At 37.6% G+C, this 23703-nt stretch overlaps 1 protein-coding gene across 2 annotated transcripts in view; it reads left to right on the forward strand.

Moving 5' to 3' along the window:
- Positions 1-23703, forward strand: part of ELP3 (elongator acetyltransferase complex subunit 3) — a 185382-nt gene that overhangs the window by 108415 nt on the left and 53264 nt on the right. For both annotated transcript variants that reach the window (XM_033937686.1, XM_033937685.1), the window contains exons 10-13: positions 2128-2321; positions 12105-12195; positions 16626-16691; positions 18591-18818. In XM_033937686.1, the coding sequence (XP_033793577.1) occupies positions 2128-2321; positions 12105-12195; positions 16626-16691; positions 18591-18818 (579 nt within the window). The remainder of the gene's footprint in view (positions 1-2127; positions 2322-12104; positions 12196-16625; positions 16692-18590; positions 18819-23703) is intronic.

Below are 23703 nucleotides of genomic sequence, written 5' to 3' on the forward strand. Positions count from 1 at the left end.
TGTTCCAGACTCTTCTCTCCGCATCGTCTGGCCCCGGATGCATTCCTGCTCAACTGGACGGATCAGTTCCTCTATGCCTTCCCTCCACTTCCTCTGATGTTGCGGACCCTGTTCAAACTCCGCAAAGACAGGGCCACCATGATTCTCATCGCCCCTCGGTGGCCCAGACAGCACTGGTTCTCCCTCCTGCTTCAGCTCAGCTCCAGGGAGCCCATTCCTCTTCCTGTCTTTCCTACTCTGCTTACACAGCAGCATCAGTCTCTACTACATCCCAATCTGTCTTCCCTCCACCTGACAGCTTGGTTTCTCTCGGGCTGACTTCTCCGGAACACCTATCCCAGCCTGTCCGTCGAATTTTGGATGCCTCCAGGAAACCCTCCACACTCCAATGTTACCATCAGAAGTGGACCCGGTTTTCCTTTTGGTGCCTCCTGCATCATCACAATCCCACCTCATTGGCGGTGGAGACCGTACTGGACTATTTGCTCTCTCTGTCCAATGCTGGCCTCAAGTCTACCTCAATCAGAGTCCACCTCAGTGCCATCACTGCTTTTCATGAGCCTATCCTCGGAAAACCTCTCACGGCTCATCCTTTGGTTTCCCGGTTCATGAAAGGCCTCTTCAATATCAAACCACCTCTACAGCCTCCTCCTGTCATCTGGGACCTCAATGTGGTTTTGTCAGCCCTCATGAAACCTCCCTTTGAGCCTCTTGCTACTACTTCGCTCAAATTTCTCACTTGGAAGGTGCTTTTCCTCATTGCCATCACCTCTGCCAGGAGGGTCAGTGAGCTGCATGCACTGGTCGCCGATCCACCGTTCACTGTTTTTCACCATGACAAGGAGGTTCTGCGCACCCATCCGAAATTCCTCCCCAAGGTGGTTTCAGCCTTTCACCTCAATCAGTCCATCGTACTGCCTGTCTTCTTCCCAAAACCCCATTCTCATCCTGGAGAACAGGCGCTCCACACGCTGGATTGTAAGCGTGCCCTTGCTTACTACCTTGACCGTACCAGGGCTCATCGCTCCTCTCCTCAACTTTTTATATCCTTCGATCCCAACCGTCTAGGTCATCCTGTCTCTAAACGAACGCTGTCCAATTGGCTTGCGGCCTGTATTGCGTTCTGTTATGCTCGGGCCGGCCTATCACTGGAAGGAGCTGTCTCGGCCCATAGAGTCAGAGCTATGGCTGCTTCTGTAGCTTTCCTCCGTTCCACACCTATTGAGGAAATCTGCAAGGCGGCTACTTGGTCTTCAGTTCACACATTCACTTCTCACTACTGTCTGGATGCCTTCTCCAGACGGGATGGACACTTTGGTCAATCTGTGTTAAAAAATTTATTTTCCTAATGGCCAACCATCCCTCCTCCCTCTCTGTTAGCTTAGAGGTCACCCATACGTTAAGAATATGCTGCCTGCTTGTCCTGGGATAAAGCACAGTTACTTACCGTAACAGGTGTTATCCAGGGACAGCAGGCAGATATTCTTACGACCCACCCACCTCCCCGGGTTGGCTTCTTAGCTGGCTTATCTTAACTGGAGACCACGCACTCCTCCGTCGGGCGGGAAGGCACTCGCGCATGCGCGGTGCGGCCAACTAGAACTTTCTAGTTATAAAGGTCCGTACCGGGGCTCCGTCGGTGACGTCACCCATACGTTAAGAATATCTGCCTGCTGTCCCTGGATAACACCTGTTACGGTAAGTAACTGTGCTTTTTCAAAATTGCCTTAATAAAGTTTAACATCCCCAAAACATTTTGTTTTTTATCCTCTTAAAATGTTTTTATTGTATATATGCTTGTGAACTGAAATATGTCTTTAAATGTACCATCTATAACATTTTGATTATATGGCCATGTAATTTATTCATTTTGTAACATTTCAGCAATATACACAAAAAGTGAAAATTTGTTGCTAAGAATATTAGACACCATATACAACTTTTAGGGGCTAGTGCTGGTTGATGAATTCAGCAGTGTTGCTGGTGTGTTTTCTTTGTGTATTCTTTAAAAATATATATATATTTTTTAACATTGTAACAGAATCAGGCTCTGGTATTTGATTTTTTTTTTGTTTTTGTTTGGAGAAATATACAAGTATCTTCTTTTTTTATCTTCATTTGTTACAGGAGTTTTTTGAGAACCCTGCCTTCCGCCCAGATGGTATGAAGCTATACCCTACATTGGTAATTCGAGGTACTGGTCTGTATGAGCTCTGGAAGTCTGGAAGATATAAAAGTTATTCACCCAGCACTTTGGTGGATTTGGTGGCTAGAATATTAGCTCTTGTACCACCGTGGACACGAGTGTACCGTGTACAGAGGTATAACTTTCTGTTACTTTCTATAATGTTTCTTTCTTAATTCTCTCCAGTAGGGCTTCTTTCTCTTCTGTCCTCATTTGACTTTCTTTGGAATGCCATCATAGATAGATTCCTGTTTTCTTCTTTCCTTAAAATGGTTCAGTACTAACCTACCATAGCTAAAAATGTGGGTTTTTTTAAATTTTATTTATTTATTGGGATTTATTAGCCATCTTTATGAAGAGATTCCCCCCCCAATTTTTAATTTTTGATGAGCAGTGCACTTCATTTCTCAGCATTCACAACAGACCCATCAATTTGTAGTTGCACAGCACACATTTAATGACCTCAAAAGCTTTTTATTTTTATAGAACAAACCTGCAGAATTTACCTCCCTTCCCCCCTAGTTTGGATTCCATCTGCCTGTTGAAATAGAAAACTCTTTTAGCCACAATGTTGTTCCTCCAGTATGACACTCCCAACACTGTCCCTGTGCCCCTCCCACCCCCCCCCCCCTTTCCATACCTCTTCTTCTGCTCTAATATTTATATCTGTGGGCTGCCTTTCTCTGTTTACCCTACTACCTACTCTAGCCATTGCCATTCTTTTTGATCTGGATCCCATTCCCCTTTGTTTCTGTGAATTTTTCCAAAACATACAGTAAAATGTGTTTTGACTATTATCAGAGTCCGTTTCTCGATATATTTATCACAAAAGAATGCTACAGCTTCTCAACTTCAATATACAAGAAACCTACAGATAAGAATTGCTATTTACAATTTTCCAGTTTTCATCAAAAACAGCTTGAATAACCTCCCAAATTGCCAATTCCTACGGCTCAAAAGACTGTGCACTTCTCAATCTGAATTTAAAAAACATGCTATCATTATGTCTTCAAGATTCATACAAAGGGGGTATCCCACTGGTTATATAAGAGAGATACCAAAAGACTAAACTATGTCATCGAGAAGGCCTTCTTAAAACCGGATACAAGGAAAAGAAACCACCTGACTTTGTATGTATGCTAAAACATTCACATCTTTCTAACGACATCCGGAAAATTATAACGAACCATTGACATATCTTGGAAATGCATAGATGCTTCAGGAACATTAAACCTGTTATTGCCTATTCTCGTGAACAAAACCTACAAGATAAGCTGGTTCCATCAGCCTTACCAAGATTAATAAAATCATTATCAATCATTAAGGACATACTACCTGCGATGATAGCAGACTTTGTAACCTCTGTATCTGCATCTCTAATTTCATACACCCGTGCACAGACAAGAACTATGGACTGAACTTCACCAGTAACTGCAATACTGAATCTGTCATTTATATTATGCGTTGCCCATATGACTTACTACAGTATTTCCCCGCATATAGGCCGCAAAAAATGCCTATACGAGTTTTAAAACTGGTAGATAAGCTGCCCCATTGTATTAGCTGCAGCTTATCTACCAGTAACTGGGACGGCCTGTACAATGTTTAAAAATTGTCCCCCTTACCTCCCTCACTGGCAGCGGCCTCCTTGAATTGCACCGCCAGTGTTGCAGAGCAGGAGCGATTTTTGCATCTGCAGGCCAGCCTCGCGCTGCTTCCTGTATAGCTTTGCCGTCAGTTCACGTGGGACTCGAGAACTGGCGGCAAAGCCATACAGGAAGCAGTGCGGGGCTGGCCTGCAGATGCAAAGATTGTTCCTGCTCTGCAACGCGATTCAAGGAGGCTGTCGCCAGTGAGGGAGGTAAGGAGAGGGAGGGCGGGGGGGATGATTTTTAAACATGGTATAAGCCATCCCAGTTACTGGTAGATAAGCTGCAGCTAATACAATGGGGCAGCTTATCTACCAGTTTTAAAACTCGTATAGGCATTTTTTGCGGCGTATACAAGGGGGTGGCCTATATGTGGAGAAACATTGTAGTAAGTCATATGGGCAACGCATAATATAAATGAAGATTCAGTATTGCAATTACTGGTGAAGTTCAGTCCATAGTTCTTGCCTGTGCACGGGTGTATGAAATTAGAGATACAGATACAGAGGTTACAAAGTGTGCTACCACCGCAGGTAGGTAAGGGAGGGCGGGGGGATGATTTTAAAATCCTGTATAGGCCGCCCCAGATATGCAAGCTGCACCCACTGGACCGGCTTGCAAAACCCATAGCAAAGAAACAAAAACTTATCTGCAGCAAGAATTTCTTCCACACGTTATGTGGGCAGGGTGCAGCAAAAGGTGTTCACTCTGAGTCTGAATGTATCCAAACTATATATATATATATGTCAAAGATGTATATATAAAAGTCAACGTACCGATGCTTCTTTTTTTTTTTTAAATTTTATTTATTGAATTTTTCAATTTTTACAATGTTTGAAATTCAAGTGATATAATTAATTACTATATATCATTGTATCTATCATTAATACAACTTAATTTATAAACAGTATATATTATATATAATCAAAAGTTATACATCCCTCCCCTTTTTCCAATTAATGATTCTAAAAATTATACATGTCCCTCCCCTTTTCTATATAAGTATTATAATTGTGCTAAGAAATCTAATCATTAGAATAATTAGTCAATGGTTGCCAAATTTTATTGAAATTATGAATGTTCCCGTGTTGTAATGCTATTACTTTTTCCATTTTGTATATATGACAGACAGAGTTCCACCAGAACGTATAATTTAATTTGGTATAGTCTTTCCAATTCTGAGTTATTTGTTGCATGGCGACTCCTGTCAATATTAATAGTAGTTTATTATTGTTTACTGAGATCGGACTCTGAGTTCTCATTGCAGTTCCAAATAATACAGTGTCATATGAGAGTCCTACATGATTTTCTAGTAATTTGTTAATTTGGGGCCAAATCATATTCCAAAAGGCATTTACACAGGGACAAAAAAAAATTAGATGATCTAACGTCCCTATTTCTATTTTACAATGCCAGCATCTATTGGATCTAGTATTATCTATCTTTTGCAAGCGCGTAGGGGTCCATAACACTCTATGTAATAAAAACATCCATGTTTGACTTTGTAGATCTTAATCTCCAGGACCAAAATCGTGGCCATTGAGACGCAGAAATTGTCTGTCCAATCTCAATACTCCAAATATCCTTAAGACCAGTTTTCTTTTTTTTATTTAAAAATCCATATATCAATTTGTACCATTTTGCGGCTTGGTGACCCAAGAAATCCGCCTGGAAACATAAAACCTGCAGACTATATTGAGTATTAAGATTTTTCCATTCAGGGAACCCTACCTGAATGGCCTGCTTCAATTGCATCCATTTAAAATATTGTGATTTATTTAAGCCAAATTTATTTTGCAATTGTGAAAAACTAAGCAGTGAACCTTCTGAAATGACATCATTTAATGTTCGTATACCTGCACTTATCCATTGTTTCCAGACGATCTTAAATCCGCCAATTTTGATCCTGGAGTTTACCCAAATAGATTGATTTAGTGATTTACAAATTGGATCTGGTGATAGGTTATTTATATATCTTAATGTTTTCCAAGTGTCTAATAATATTCTGTTTTCTTTGTATCTTCTGGGCATTGTTATACTAATTAAATGATCTAAATGTAATGGGAACAGGAGCCGCCATTCTAAATATAGCCAATCTGGTACATTCTCCATGAGATCTGGGAGGATCCAATACATACCCTGTCTTAGAATATAGGCTTGATGGTACCTATAAAAATTTGGAAAATTTACCCCTCCCTCCATAATTGGTCTTTGTAAAGATACTAAAGCAATTCTGGGTCTTTTCCCAAACCAAACAAATTTTGTAATAATATTGTTTAATTTTTTATAAAAGGACCCCTGAAAAAATATTGGTATCATACTCATTTGATAACAAACTACAGGCAATATCATCATTTTAATTGTTTGAATTCTTCCCCACCATGAAAGATGTAAAGGATTCCATTGTTCACACATTTCTGTAATTTTTTCAATAAAAGTTTTTCATTTTCTTTGACTGTATCATCAATTGTATTTTTGATCATAATTCCTAAATATTTTAATCCTTCCTCTTTCCAAATAAATGAATATGAATCAAATAATCCTTTGGTGCAGTGAACATTAATTGGAAGAATTTCTGATTTACTCCAATTAATTTTATATCCAGAGAATTTTCCAAATTCCTCTAGAAGATTAAGTAAATTTGGAATAGTAATCCCCGGTTCTCTCAAATATAATAAGATATCATCTGCATATGCAGAAAGTTTATATTCCCAGTAAGAAAATGGGATTCCCCTTATCTCCTTAGTTTGATTAATTGCAATTAACAAGGGTTCTAGAACAATATCAAAAAGTAAGGGAGACAAAGGACATCCTTGTCTAACTCCCCTTTGCAAATTAAATTTATCTGATAAATTGTTATTTATATATAATCTTGCACCAGGAGAGCTATACAATGTCTGAATCATTTTAATAAAACCGGGTCCTATTCCAAACCATTCTAGAGATTGATACATAAATTTCCATTCTACTCTATCAAATGCTTTTTCTGCATCCAAAGATAGCATAAAAGTTGGATCATTCATATTTTTTGCTAAATTTAAAGAGTGAAATGCTAATCTGGTGTTATGTGATGAGTGTCTTTTAGCAATAAATCCTGTTTGATGTACATCAATAATGAAAGGAAGAGCTTTTGCCAATCTTATTGCTAGTACTTTAGAAATTAATTTACCATCTACATTTAATAAGGAAATAGGCCTGTAATTTGAAACCAAGGTAGGATCTTTGTTTGGTTTTGGTAAGACAATAATTAATGAATCAGCCATAGTACCTGATATATTTCCATTATTCATTTGATATTGATACAATTTTAATAGATATGGTAAAATAATGTTTTGAAATGATTTATAAAATTCAACCGTATAACCATCACCACCCGGAGCGGATCCAACTCTAAGAGACTTCAATGCTGATTCTATTTCTTTTAAAGATATAGGTTCTTCTAAACTTCTTTTTATATGATCTGGAACATTTGGTCCAATAAATGAATTTAAAAATTTTTGTCCATCTTGTTCTTTATTTTTATAAGATTCAGAAGAATATAAATCTTTATAAAAATCAAGAAATTGTCTTAAAATGTCTTTATTGTTAGTGTGTGTATTACCTTGTATATCTTTAATTGCAATAATCTTGGATTTTCTTTTTTTTGCTTTAAGGAAATTTGCCAATAATTTTCCAGCTTTATTTGAATTTCCGTAAAATTGAACTTGTCTATTAAATAAATCTTTTCTCATAAATTGAGAAGAAATCTCATTATATTTAACTTTTAATTTTAATAAATCTTGTAATGTTTTATTTTCCCATTTTTCAATTAATTTATTTTCTAATAATTTAATTTGTTTTCCTAATTCAAAAAATTGTTTTTTATGTTGTTTATTAATATATGCTGAGTATGAAATAATATTCCCTCTCATTGTTGCTTTAAAAGCGTCCCATAAAATCTCAGCATTAATATTATCTGAATCATTAATTTGAAAAAATTCTTGTATTTTTAATTTAAATTCTTCGAGAAAATTTGAATCCGCTAAAAAAATATTATTAAATCTCCAAATTGAATTTAAATGTTCAATATCATAATTTTGAAGATTAATCCACACACCAGCATGATCTGAAATTATAATAGGATCTATAACTGCTTTTATCACATGCTGCGCTAGGTTATTAGAAACAAATATATAATCAATTCGTGAAAAGGATTTGTGGACCTGAGAACAAAAAGAAAATTCCTGATCATTAAAATGAAGAATACGCCATATATCTACTAAATCACAAGATTGAATCAAATTATCTAAGCCTAATGATTTCATAATTCTACTTGGTTTTTTATCCAAAATTGGATCCATTACAGCATTGAAATCTCCTGCTACTATTAAATTAGATGTAGCCAGTGGTAAAAGTAATTGTTGAATTTGTTTGAAAAACTCCATTTGATTCGTATTAGGAGCATATAAATTGAATAAATTCATGGTTGTATTTCCCAGATCCATTTCGACATGCACCCATCTACCTAAGGGGTCATAATTTATTAATTTGAAATTCGCATTGCATTTTTTGTTTATCAGAATAGCCACTCCAGCTTTTTTCTTTAAAGCCGGTGCAAATAAACATTTAGAAATCCAACCCCCAGATAATTTTTTAGATTCAGTTTCAGAAAGATGGGTCTCTTGTATGAAGTAGATATCCGCATTTTGATTTTTAAGGAACGATAATATTTTCTTTTTCTTAATAGGATGATTTAAACCATTGACATTCATAGAATAAATTTTTATATCCATCTTATTTATCATTAAATTTTAACCAATATTCTATGATAATATACATGATTAGATCTCAGCACAATTAATATATATTGATTCCCATTCCCACCCTCTATTTTCCCTCCCGACCCTCCCACTATCAATGTTTGTCCTGGAACACACATTGGTCATGCAAAACCTAAATCCCCTCCCCCAGGCAACTAATCATTCATAAAAATATTCTCTAATTCAATACATTTCATATTTCTTTATCCACCTTATTATTCATTTAAACCTTCATTAAATCCCCTTGTATATTATAGTTCATATCAAATTTAATTTGATAAATCATATTAATCTTTTCAAGTCTTAGATATAAATAATATATTACCCCTTCAATAAATTAAATATATTTCATATATAGTTCTAATTTCATATATTCAAATTAGATATATCTATTCCTATATATATAATATATATAATAATAAATATTTTAGTAAATCATTTTATATATTTGAAAATCATCATTTATAGTATCGTAATATGTATAGATAAATATTTATATCAAAAAGATTTTATAATTAATACCTATGTTATAATAATTTCCCATTCATTTAACCGAATCCAAAAAAATTTTTCCATTAATATTAGCAGAATTAAATATAGATGTAGTAATTCATATAAATTATAATTGGATAAATCATCTTAATATTTTCAAGTCTTAGATAAAAATAATATATTCTCCCTACAATAAATTTAATATATGTAAAATATAATTCTAATTCCATATATCATATTGTAATAATAACATTTTTAAACATCATCATTTATAATAACCTAATATGTATAGGAATTAAATATCTATGTTATAATAATTTCCACACTCATTTAATCAAATCTAAAATAATTTTTTTTTTTTTTTTTTTCCAATTAATAATAGCAGTATTAAATATATATGCAATAATTCTATAATAGTATTCAATTCAATTATAATGTAAATTTATCATAACATCCAATATATTAATAATAATAATTGAATCAAAAATTATAAAAAAATTTTTTTTTTTTTTTAAATGGATGGAATAAAATCAAAAATTAATTTAAGTCATAAAATTCAATATATTGTAATACAATTTGAATCAAAAATTGTCATTCTTATTTTATCTTGCATTTTCTATATCCTTTCTTCAGATGAAACTTCCATTTTATTCTGATTATATGTAGACATTAGTTCCTCTTCTTTTTTCTTTCTTTATTTCCATCTATTTTCATTAGATAAATTTGCTTTATTCTGCTTTATTATGTAGACATTGGTTCTTCTTGTGTCAAAAATTCTTTCAGTTTAGCAGGATCTTGAAAATACATAGATTTATTTCCTGTAGAAATTCTCATTGTAGACGGATAGTAAAGACCATACATGTAGCCCTTTTCTTTTAATTGTTGTCTGAATGTAAGGAATTGTTTCCTTATATTTGCAGTATCTTTAGCAAAGTCAGGAACAAAAATCAGTTTAGATCCTTTATAGTTTAGGTTTTTATTTGCTTTTGCCACTTTTAAGATCTCAAATGCTTGTTGGTATCTTAATACTTTGAAGATCAGAGGTCTAGGAGCTGTCTGGTTTGTTTGTTTTCTTGTGGGGATTCTGTGGGCACGTTCTATCTCCAACGGCCATTTAGAATTCAGCTGCAGCAGTTTAGGCAAAAGATTTTCCAAGAACTGTATAGGGTTTTCTCCTTCAATATTTTCAGCTAAGCCAAGGATTCTAATATTCTTTCTTTTTCCTCGATTCTCCATATCAATTAGTTGATTTTTTAAGGCTGTTACATTTTTCTTTTCCTCTTCACACTTTTGTGTGAAAGTTTCCAACTGACAGATTCTTTCCTCCATCACAGACATTCTTTGTCTGTCAGTTTGGATTTCTTGTTTCAGGTTAATCAACTCTTCCTTCACTTCTGATAATTTGTTGGCATTATCAGTCAGCATTATTTTGATTTTAAATAATTCCGCCATGATGTCAGCTTTTTCATTAATTTCATCTGCTTCCAGCGGGATTGGTACGCTGGACGGCGATACAGGGGTTACCTTTGACCTTTTTGCCGACACTCCCGAAGTACAAGGTTTTTCATTTTTTCCTTGCCTTATCGCTGCCATTTCCGCCGTTGATTTTTATTATTTTTAAGTCGGACAAGTAAATAAACAGTTTTATTTTATTCAGTTGTTGCCTGGGACTCAGGAGCTCTGCGGTTAAGCTGCCATATCGTGCGCGCTCCAAGCCACGCCCCCAACGTACCGATGCTTCTATAAACCACAAGAAATGGATTGCAAATAAGCAAAACAAAATACTACAGGAGAATCATAAGGCAATTTTAATTAAAACAAAATCATAGAAGGAAGACAAATAGGAATGAAATAAAGTAAAGAATGAGCACATCATATTAGTGACCGAGTGAAAGAAATAAGCTATGATATTAGAAATATGCAAAATAGATACCCGACAAGGAAAAAGAATAGAGTGGTGTGACGTCAGTATACCTGACTGGAAAACCAAACTGGGCAAACTAATAAAATTATATTGAGAGAGGGAGCCCATTCTGACAATTCTTTCGGCCCCTCTGTTCAAGTCTCCCAGCCTGGCTTGAACAATAAGTTAAAATAAACATTTTATTATTGCTGCTGATATTATGTTCAAGATTGAATGTTGTTAACATTTGAATCATGAAAGGAGCATGTTGAACTGTATATAGATATAAAATATTTAAAAGCTGGGACAAAGGGGACATAGATCTGATGATCTTTGGTTGTACTCACTTGAGGAAAGAAGAGAACAGGGAGATATGATTGAAACATATAAGTACATCACGGGACGCATTGAGTCAGCAGATGATATCTTCTGGCTCATGGGACCCTCGACCACCAGAGGGCATCCGCTGAAAATCAGGGGAGGGAAGTTTCATGGCGACTCCAGGAAGTACTTCTTCACCGAAAGAGTAGTGGATCATTGGAACAGACTCCCACTCAAGGTGATAAAGGCCAGCAGCGTGACGGATTTTAAGAGAAAATGGGATACTCACGTGGGATCTTTAAGGGAGTAAATTCAGGGGAGAGGATACTTGGAATGGGCAGACTTGGTGGGCTATAGCCCTTTTCTGCTGCTTTTTTCTATGTTTCTATGTTTCTCTCTGTAGATATGAGCACTATCCCAATAAAAAAATTTTTTGCACGTATTATAAAATTGTAGAATATACAGTATTTATATTGTTGTGGTTTTAAGGCTGCAGAGTTTTTTTTCAGAAGATGTAGACAAGGCAATTAGTGTAGCTTAGTTTTATAACCTTTTATATAAGTTCCTAGAGGAAATAAATAGTCCATAAACCTTAAATAGCCATGGTTGGGTTTGACAGATATACAAATCTTTTTTTCATTAGCTCAGCCACTGAGATAAAACAGATTTCTGCCCAGACATTGTTGATTTATTGGAATCTAGTGTAAGTGTGTATTTAAGACTTCTTAAATGTGTTTTCTTTTTTCTCTTAACAGAGATATTCCAATGCCACTGGTGAGTTCAGGTGTGGAGCATGGAAATTTGAGAGAACTAGCATTGGCCAGGATGAAGGATTTAGGCACTGAGGTAAGAAAGCAGAGATTCATTGCTTTATACTGGAGTTTATAGACTGTGGACCTGATTCAGCAGTACTTTACTTAGTATAGGGGAACATATTTCTGGTTTTCTAGAGAAGGAAGAAAGGAACCAGAGATTACTGGGCAAATGATAGAATTGGCCAGTAGTGCAAGAATCAAGATGTTCATGTGGAAACTTACATAAAAACATAGACCACATGGTCTTTATCTGCTTTCATTTTTCTATCGTCTGCCTAACCAATACCATCTACTATTCCCGCATCTCCCTTAGAGATCCAACGTACTAGTATCAAGCTTTTGGGAATTTAGATACACTTTGTCTCCACCACCTCCATTGGGAGGCTATTCAAATCATTCACCTCCATTTCCATGAAAACATATTTTCTAAGATTGCTTCTGAATTTATCTCCTTTTACCTTCATCCAATGCCCCCTCATTCCAAAGTTTCCTTTCAATTGAAAGAGACTCACCTGAAGAGATGCTGAGTGAGGATCTGCTAAGGGGAAGAAAAACACCATTGGAATATCTTACCTGCTCATATTCAAACTTGGGGAAAGGTAAAACTTGGGCTTCAGTAGGTTATTTCATTGTCCTTCTGTTTTCGTTTTAGACCAGCAAAATCAGTTTAGGCAATAGTGTAGCCTTTAAAGTCTCTGTTAGGGTTTTTATATAAAAAGTGTTTAGTCTAGATTAGTATTTTAGGTTGCATTTCAGCGCATAAGATAAGATCAGATTAGGGTTTAGACAACAGTTGAGGAAAGTCTTTATTTAGTGTTTAATTTTCACCCACCCTCCCCAGCTCTCAACTATCCCTTGCCTGATCTCTGATTTATAGGTCCTTGAACCAATTAAAAGGCTAAAAGTGTAATTAGCTAATCTCTATTAGCTAGTAATTAGCTATTAAGAAGTAGTCTAAGAAATCCTGGGAGGGTAACCTAAAAATTATAGCATTACAAAACAACAACAAAAAATTAAACACTACCTAACCTAACATAAAACTAGCAATCTTAGGGGACCTTTGTGTACATTTTGCAACTCTCATAGCAACTTAACAAAGAAATCACCAATATTAAGATGCATGCAGCAGTCCAACAGCAAAATGGGGGCTATCCAGTCTTTTGCACTGTGTTTCACATGTTTGATTATCTCCCAGTTGGTGAGAGGTCTTATGTGTATGCTCAGGACAAAGAGCTCCTAGCACTCAGGGAACGGGCCCGATCTCTTGAGGCTAGAGTAGCAGACTTGGAGGAGTTGAGGGGAGACAGAGAGGTATATAGAGGAGACCTACAGGGATGTTGCAGAAAAGTCCCACCTCCAGTCTGGCAGCCTTTGTACTCTGAGGAGGGAGGTCTTCTTAAAGGAGAGCATCACCCTGGTGAAGTAGAAGGTGATCCTGTAGCCAGGACCTGCCCACCAGGGGATACATTGTCCTCTTGCATTGAGGATGTCTCCAGAGGCTTCTGCCCAGGAGGGAAGGTTTAGGATGGCTGTTATAGTGGGAATTTCGGTTATTAGGCATGTAAATAGCTGGGTGGCTGGTGAATGTGAGGATCTCTTGGTCACTTGCCTGCCTGATGTGAATGTGGTGGACCTCGCGCATCAACTAGATAAGATTTTAGACAGTGCTGAGGAAGAGTCTTCTATCTTGGTACATGTGGGTACCAGCAACATAGGTAAATGTGGTAGAAAAGTTCTGGAAGTCAAATTTAGGTTCTTAGTAGGAAGTTAAAATCCAGACTCTCCAGGGTAGCATTTTTGGAAGTGCTTGTTGTTCCGCGCACAAGGCCCAAGAGACAGATAGAGCTCTGGAGTCTCAGTGCATGGATGAGGCGATGGTGCAGGGAGGAGGGTTTTAGATTTGTTAGGAACTGGGTGATATACTAGGGAAGGGGGAACCAATTCCACAAAGATGGCTCCACCTTAACCAGGATGGAACCAGGCTGCTGGTGTTGGTTTTTAAAAAGGAGATACAACAGATTTTTAAACTAGAAACTGGAGAAAGGCTGACAGTTGCTCAAAAGAGCATGATTTGGAACAAAGTATCTTTATTTTTTTTATCCAAGATATTTTATTAGAGAATATAATTAGAAAAACAGTAGATGCTCAACAATCTTAACAACATAGTTGAACTAAGTATATAAAGAGCATAAGAAAGCAAATTGTTACATTAAATACTACAAAATACAAAAGTTGGAACCGCAGTGCATTAAAAAAAAAAAAAAAAGAGGTGGGGGAGGGGTAAAAACTAATTATACCACTATACCATTTTCTCCGCAGAAAGAGATAATGGTTACTGCGGATGGGCAGACTAGATAGGCCATTTAGCCTTTATCTGATGACATGTTTCTATTCTACCCTTCTCCATACTCTTTAGCTCCTCCTTCTACTCACTGCTGGGGACATCAACCCCAATCCTGGCCCTCCTCATCAATCCTCACTCTACTCATGCAGATCACAGCACAACTGCTTTTAAATGTTCTCCTGGTGGTGGCAGATGAGGTCAGAAACCACCACCAAAGCTCCAATCTCTCACCAGGGAGATATGAGGGAAAGCAGCCTCTTCTACCAGGTCTCGGGTCCTGTTTTAAATGTTCTCTCAGCAGCAGCGGATGACACAGACGGCACTGAAATAGCTCTAATTTCTCACCAGGGTAGGTGCGACGATGGCAGTGCAGGTGAGATGCAGTAAGATAGGATGGGGAGGGATGATATGGAGAAACTGTTGAACACTTAAAACTGTGAAGAAGGTGGGTGATAGAAGGGATGGTGAGTTCAAAAAATGGACAATGTGGACTTGAGGAATGCCGTGGTTTGGGGTGGAGGGGGGAGATTGGATAAGGTCAGTTAAAAGAGAAGAAGGTGTAATAGAGCCATAGACTAGAAGAGGGAAATGATACCTAAATGAGATTGATCAAGGTGGTTTGGGTATTACCTTGGGGAGTGATAGGAGTCTGTATGTGGATTGCAAGGTCTGCTATGTAAGGAACATGGATATGGTTGAGAGGTAACTTTGAGTTAGCACTGATAAGGGTAAGGGAGAAGGGAATGGATCTCAAACTACTTGTGGTTAGCTATTTAAAGTAGTGGTTAGTGGAGATTGAGAGCTGGATGCACTAAACCCTCTGGGTACTGAAGGTCACTAAACCAGTTTGACTAATTTAGCGACTTTTGGAATTTTCTGACCAGATGTTGAAAATGGCTCACTGTGTGGTTTTCTGTACAGTCGTACATTCTCCGATTCTGGCATGGAAATGATCTCATTACTATTAAAATGAGGTCATTAATATTAAAACAAGTCATCCAATCGATGGTCTAACATTGCAAGCCATAATTGGATCGGTTATGGGTACTGGATTATGCAAATTCACTGACTGCGTGCAAAACTTAGTGTGTATCATGGTGAAGTGATACATTTTTTTGATGACAAGGTGGAGGAGGTTGCAGACCTCATCAAAAAATGTTCTGATACCATCAAGTTGCTATCCTGGTCCACTCCTGGCTCACCCTGCACATCTAGGAGGCTTACTAATGGAGGGCAGCAGAGAGCCCACCATTCTCAATGGCATAGGTATCCTTCACCCTCTCAACTACCCCAGAACAACCAGGAATCTCGCTACCATCCAAGACAGCACAGATCCCAAAAGTCCCAAATGATTCCCCTGTCAAAATCTGTGGCGAGCTTTCGACTGGCTCCAGGAAAGCATAGTTGCAATCCTAGTAACTGTTCCAGGCATCCTTCCTAAGCAAGTTGGCTCCTTATAACCTCCGCTGGATGGATTCTCAAAATATTATCCAGATAGGTTACACCCTACATTTGGAAACTGTTCCTCCAAATTGCACTCCAAGAGCACCAAAGTTCAGCTCTCAGCACCAGAAACTAGTTAGAAAAATTATCTTCCCTCTTAGAGGCCAGTGTGGTGATATTACTGTGGGGGCTGGAGTTATTCATGATTTTATGGTATTCGCGAGGAGGCTGTATACCTAACCCCTATGAATATGGAGGGGGTACTATAATTTCTGATGTAGCTTTTTTCTAGTGTTGGGAACTGCTTAAAAATCACAAACAGTAACTAAAAAGTAATCTTTCCAGTTTTACACAGGAGGACTTCTGCTTGCCATATATGGTTGTGAAGTAATCACACAGTTGGAAAATGTCTTTCAAAATAATAATTTTAGGAAAAGCAATCACAGTCAAACTGCTTGGATCAGATGCAGTTCTTCACAAATCACATTAAATTCATATTTCTTTTGAGGAACGAGGGATGGTGGGCATTTTAACTTTGAGACTGTCCCTTTGGGCTACTGTATTTTGATTGACCTATTACTGATCCATTTAATGTCATTTTTAAGTCTATTAAAATGTGTACCTATTCTGCACTGATCCATTTTCACCCTTTTTTTTTTAACTTCTACTTCTAGTGTCGTGATGTGAGAACAAGAGAAGTTGGCATTCAGGAGATCCACCACAAAGTCAGACCATACCAGGTGTGGTGCAAAGGACAGGGAGTGTTTAAGTCAGTTATTTCCTGCTGGGGGGGTTTGTATCCTTTGATATTTATGCTTACTAATAGGTGATGGAAAAGTTAAAGCATGAAAACACAAATTGATTCTGGGAAAGTCCAAATCAGTAACCACACAATTAAAACTGTCATGCATTAAAAACAGATTCACTTTATTTGTTGATTGTATTTTTGCAGTTATTTTTACTAGCTAGTATTAGCTTTATGCTAGTACAACTTTCAAGTGTACACTATTTTATGCTGATGCATGCTAAACAGTAGTTTGGCTTTTGTTTGCTTTGGCTTTATTTTTCATTGCTCTAGATCAGGGGTGTCGAAATCAATCACATTAAGGGGCCAAAATCTAAAACACAGGCTAAGTGGTGGGTCAGAACCGCCCAATCTCCACCCCAGACCCTGCCCCCATAACAATACTAATTGTAATACCATTTTCTCCATTCATTTTTCACATATACACACACTATAATCTTATTAACACCACACAATAGTTAAACACAAAATTAAACTACACAAAGCACACAACTGCTACACAAATGCTTCTCAACAGTCATTCCTACCAGAACACAGATATCTCCTATGCAAATACGGGACCAAAAACTAAAAGTACTGATATATATATATATATCTACTATAATAAAACACTAAGTGCGCATGCGCACTCCAATCTGCGTGTTCCTTGATCCGTATGTCCGTGGCATGCAGGAGTGCGCATGCGCGCTTAGGGTTCTATTAGCATGGGAGGAAAAATGGCACCACACTCGTGGACCCCAAGGTAATGTTCTGGCTGAAGTTATTTTTAAGTTCAAAGCCGCCGCCGCAGCTCCTCTCACGAGCTGCACCTGCGTCGGAGAAGGCTTCCGACGCAGGCGGGGATCGTGAGAGGAGCCGCGGCGGCGGCTTTGAACTTAAAAATAACTTCGGCCAGAACTAAGGGAGTCATGGCTCCAGAGGCCCCAGTTGTAATGGTTAGCAACAGAACATCGGGCATTGCTCGCGATCCCAGCCGCTTCTCACACCCACTAGCCCGCAAAACAGCTTCCCACGAGGAAATAAGAAAACGGTCCCACGCTCACGGACCCCAAGGTATAAGCTGCGAGTCCCCAGGACTGTCTTCTGCAGCAGTGATGTGGCAATTGCGGGGTTAAGCGCCCACGTTTCAGCGCTGATTTGAATGGAGATGTGGTGAAGCGTTTACAGCTTCTGCCGGCAGTGCCGGAGCTTGGGCCTGTCTCCCTCAACTCATCTATCTATATGTACCATCTCCTCCCTCTTTCTTCTTATCTCTTCCCTGCCACACCCATTGCTGTGCATCATCTCCCTGTCTCCACTTCTCCTCTACAGCCAACTCCAGGCTCCGTCCCTTCTACCTTGCTGTACCATATGCCTGGAATAAACTGCTTGACTCGATACGTCGATCTCCGTCTCTGGTAGTATTCAAATCCAGACTCAAAGCCCATGTCTACTCTGGTTCCACATTCCAACCCACCTTCTAAGCACCAGTATCTGTCTTATCATTCCCTCTGTAATTCACACACCTGAGCACAGTGTATTGATGCACCTTCTTGTCCAGTTTGTCTGTCTTGACTAGATTGTAAGCTCTTTGGAGAAGGGATTGTCTCTTCTGTGTTTTGATGTACAACGTTGCATATGTCTAGTAGTGCTTTAGAAATGATTAGTAGTAGCAGATCACAATGTAACTTCCCCAGCTTGTTTATATAATTCAGCTGAAATTGCTGTTTAATAGTGGATTTTGCGTTATATAATATTACAGCATTTGATGTGGCCATGAAATTGAATCCTCTTTAATCTTGATCAGTGGTTGTGTAATCAGATTGTTCTGCTTTTTCTTTTATTTTTATTAAAGGTTGAATTAATTAGAAGAGATTATGTAGCCAATGGTGGTTGGGAGACTTTCCTGTCCTATGAAGATCCTGAACAAGACATCCTGATTGGCCTGCTGCGTTTGCGGAAGTGCTCAGAAGAATCTTTCAGACCTGAGCTGAAGGGTGGTGTTTCCATTGTTCGAGAGCTCCACGTTTATGGAAGTGTGGTTCCAGTTAGCAGTCGTGACCCTTCCAAATTTCAGCATCAGGTACTTTAACTGATATTGATATATCTTGGCCTCCAATTTAGCATAGACAATCCTTAAGTTGGAGGTTGCTAAAAGTTAAGTTACCATAGTGAAACTGTATAATTAAAAAAGACAAATCAATATTTCTTCCTAGAAGAATATAATTTGAAATAAGAGTATCGTTTATAAAATGAAGTACAGCTATTTAAAATTCATTTGCTACTAAGCTAAAGCCATTGCTAATATAACTGGTCTCAAAATAATCACGTTGAACTTTTTAAAACTAATGAGAATACATAAATAAAATTGAATAAAGGAGATTTTAAAATATAATAAAGTAATGCTGTTTGAATTTGTGTAATATGTCTGCATGGTAAAACTGCCTTGAACTAGATCTTGTAAATAGGCTTTCAAGCTTAATAGACTAGCTTACAAATAATAATAATAATTTGTTTTAGTTATTTATAAATTTTCCAATCATTACATTACAAACATAATGAATAAAGAAAAAAGGAAGTTAATACAATAACATAAAAGAAAACACATCATTTCAAAATTACCTTTCAAGCCCACATTAATGAGGAGCTATACCGAAATTCCAGGAAAATAATAATAAATAAAAAAATTGAGTGAAATCGGAGTCCATAAATAGACCCAGATTCAATCAAAAATATCTAGGGCCAAATTAGATTTGGTCCTCTAAAATCTGTTATATGTAAACAGTAATTATTTCATTTCCCTAGCCAGCTGAAATTGTTGCAACTGAATTGAATCCCAGAATAAGAATTCCATATCATGCGATTTAACTAGACATTTACATGGAAATTTTTAGTAGAAAGATGCCTCCAGGGCACTAATAATAATTTATTTTTATATACCGCCTAACCAGCAGTTCATAGCGGTTAGGTACTCTGCATACAATCCTATATAATAAAAGGCTAGCCACGCATGCGCACGCCTATCGGCGTGCTTCCGTGATCAGTAGGTGTGTGGCCGCAGGAATGCGCATGCGCGAATCCCCAGCACCTACCTACACTCGCCGGAAGGACTGGACCCCAGCGCTGGACATCCTGCTCTCCTGTCTGCTCCTCTCACGAGCCGCACCAGCGTCAGAGAAGGCTTCCGACACTGGCGGGGATCGAGAGGAGCCACGGCGACACCTCAAGGGGCGGGAAGGGAAGCACCGAAAAAAGATTCCAGCCGCTACTTTCTTCGTGGTCCCCACTCAATTGACATCCATACAAATCAATAAGATGCGGAAGCTGGGCCCGTGTAGATTGTGATCGCCTCATGTCTGCTTTACCCCCTCCCCCCAAACATCAGCAGGGTAGGCTGCATCCGTCAGACGGGTTGTGCTAATCAGAGGTTGTTGACAGGAGTCTCGGGTTAAGCCGGGCGCCAGCTGCACCCGGCCCGATTCGGATGGCAGCGCTGTATGCCTGCACCAAGTGTAACCAGCGCTTCCCGTTCGAAGGGGCAGCAGCTGTGCAAGGTGAAACCCGGCAGATAGGGGCCAAGCTCAGTCTGTGCAGCCTCCCGGTCTCAGGGGTGACTTTTCCCTGGATCTCCCAGCACAGGGCTCAGATTCGCTGGGGGAAATCCAATTAGTTGCATCGTTAGAATCACTGAGGAGGCGGTCGCTTGCACGAGATCAGTACGAGATTTAGAAACCGAAGTCCCAGGCCCTTAAGGTGATTCAGCCCCAGGGCCAGAAGAAGACAGGGAGAGAAGTGGCTTGCCCCACTGGGGGGGGGGGAGAAGGGATTTTGGATTTAATGCTGGCGCCTACACTAGGAACTTCCCAGCTCATGTAGCAGAAACAAAATGAGATTTGGGAACCTTGACTTCTGATTCTCAGCCTGTTTTTCCTAACTGGGGCACGAGGAAGCTAACAGATGCAGTGAGGAAAGAGTTAAAAGGGGGCTTGGAACAAGGTCATACATACACACAAATAAGTAAATAAAAATCCGGTGAATTTGAGACATAAAGAAATAAAGACAGACAGACAGAAAGCAGCCAAGGAAAGAGAGAGAAAGACAAACACACACATCTATTCTAGCACCCGTTAATGTAACGGGCTTAAAGACTAGTATAATAATAACATCATACATAATAAAATTCTAAGTAACTAATACAAGCATTAAAATTAATGAATAAGGAAAACACAATATGAACTAAAATAAGTATAGATAAAAGATTAAAAGTACATTATAACTACATAATAATATGAAAATCAATAATTATATTGTTTAAATAAGTGGGTTTTAAGATCTTTTCGAAACTGATAGTAAGTAAGAAATGGAGAAATAAGAAAATTCAAACATGAATTCATTAATCCTGCTTGGAATGCTAAGGTCCTATCCAGAAATCTTTTGTAATGACATGCATTTGCTGAAGGAAAATAAAACCCACCAGATCTACGAATATTTTTTTTTTAGAAATAAAAAAAACTAAAATGAGAAACAAGGTAACCCGGTGCTAAGCCAAATAAAACTTTAAAACAAATGCATCCAAATTTAAAAAGCACTCTTGCCTCAAACAGTAGCCAGTAAAGCTTTTGATAATATACACTGATATGATCGTGTTTTTTTCAGATTAAAAATCAAATGAATAGCTGTATTTTGTATGATTTTTAGTCGGCTAGTAGTTATTTTATACGATCTCAGATAAATAACATCACAATAATCCAATATTGAAAAGATTGAAGATTAAACCAGGATTTTAAATGATATAAAATCAAAATATTTCCTAATAGTACGCAGTTTCAAGAAAACAATAAAACATTTCTTAACCAGAGAATCTGTATGGGCCTTAAAAGATAAGGACCGATCTAAAATAATCCTTAAAATTTTCAGCGTAAGAGATATCGAATAAGATTGACTGTTTAAAAGTAAAGTTATTTCAGTAATTTTTTCATTAGGACTAGCTGGAAAGAATTTTGATTTGCCCGGATTTAATTTCAATCTAAATGTAGATGTCCAAATTTCCACTTGTGTATGAATAAAAGCTATAACTTCTGAAGTGAGTTCTGTTAAAGGGATGAGTATTGAAATGTCCTCTGCGTAAACATAAAATTTTACCTGTAAACTATGTAATAAATAACATAAAGGTGCTAGGTAAATATTAAATAAAGTTGGAGAAAGTGGTGATCCCTGAAGAACTCCACTTTCATTTACCCATCTGGTAGAGTATTGACCAGCATTGACTACCTGGTAAGACCTATTTTTCAAAAACCCTTGAAACCAGTTCCATACCCTACCTGAAATTCTGATGGAATCCAAGAATGCTAGCAATATATCATGGTTAACTAAGTCAAAATCAGTTCTCAAATCCAGTTATACAATAATTGCGCTTGAACCCGATTTGAATAGGCTATGGATATGATCGACTATTGAAGCTATAACTATTTCAGTGCTATATCCTGAGTGGAAGCCAGATTGAAAATTGTGTAAAATTTCAAATTTATCTAAATAATTCACTAATTGCACATTTACTAAACCAATCACTTTTGTAAATAAGGGAATAGAAGCAACTGGTCTGAAATTGGATGTATTAGTTGTAGTTTCTTTCGTATCCTTTATAATAGGGGTGATTAAAATCTGACCAATCTCACTTGGAAACGACCCAGCCACTAATAATGATATAATCCAATCAAAAAGTTTTGATTTTAAAATGAGCAGAGCATTTCTCATTACAATTGGAGGACAATCATCAAGTTGGCAATTCTTTTTTGCATACTTAGAAAATAAGTTAGAAAATATTGCCTAAACAGGGAAGTTGAATTGGGACCAGGATATATCTGCCCTGATTCCCTCATTTGATTGGGATGAAAAGAATTCAAAATTTGCATACATAGTTGAATCTATATGAATTCTTAAATTATGAATCTTAGCTTCAAAGTATTGAGCTAAAGCCTCTGCTGATGGTAGACTTTCTAACCTTGATCTTGTTTTAGATTCTGTATTAAAGAGATTATTAACTAATTTAAATAATTCTTTACTATTTATATTGGATTTTCCTACTTTCTGAGCATAATATTTGGTTCATTTCTCCCTAATCAAGGTTTTTTAATTCCTTATCTCTAATCTCCATATTGATTTATCTTCCACCATGCCTGATCTTCTTTCTCACTAATCTTTTTAACTCTAATAATTCATTGTCATACCATTTATTTGATGTTCTTGTTCTTTTTAAATAAATAAAGATATGTGAATAGTATGACTTAACCAAATAGCAGCAGCTATAGTCATCACACTACATATATATTATCCAGCTGGCATTTAAATCTAAAATGTAGACTGCTGCCACTGAAAATAGCCCCTTAGGCCTGGATTCTCTAAAATCGCTGTTAAAATCTTGTGGGTTGCTGAGGGGCCGGTAAAAGTCCATTTAAAAAAAAACAACACAAAAATCTCCCCCCTCTCTCTACTTGAAAAAAAAATCAGGAAGAGGGAAGTCCACTTTCTCTTGCCTTGGCCACCTGGAACCCCCCCTCACCTTTAAAGAGTGGCAGGAGGGATGCCCACTCCCTCCTGCCGCTTGGGCCCCCCGCGAACCAACAATACCCCACCCAAACCCTCATTACCCTCTCTCTTCCCCACAACTCCCCGTACCTTTTAGATGAAAATCCGTCAGAAGGGATGCCCACTCCCTCATGCTGGAAGGCCTGCCTTTTCAAAACAGTGGGCCTTCCTCTTCCTGATGCATCCTGGGGATATTCACCTTTGGTCTTGAATCCTTTGCTCCCTATTTTATGAAAAATTAATTTTAAAATTTTGATGTATAAGGCACTATGGCTCCCTGTTACCAAGCTGTGTTGGTTTTTTTTTTAATCACAGGTCGCTGCGGTAAAAGCTCCAATGCTCCTAGGAATTCTATGAGCATCAGAGCTTTTACTGCCTCGATC

Source organism: Geotrypetes seraphini, chromosome 3, assembly GCF_902459505.1.
Source record: "Geotrypetes seraphini chromosome 3, aGeoSer1.1, whole genome shotgun sequence".
Taxonomy (NCBI): Eukaryota; Metazoa; Chordata; class Amphibia; order Gymnophiona; family Dermophiidae; genus Geotrypetes; species Geotrypetes seraphini.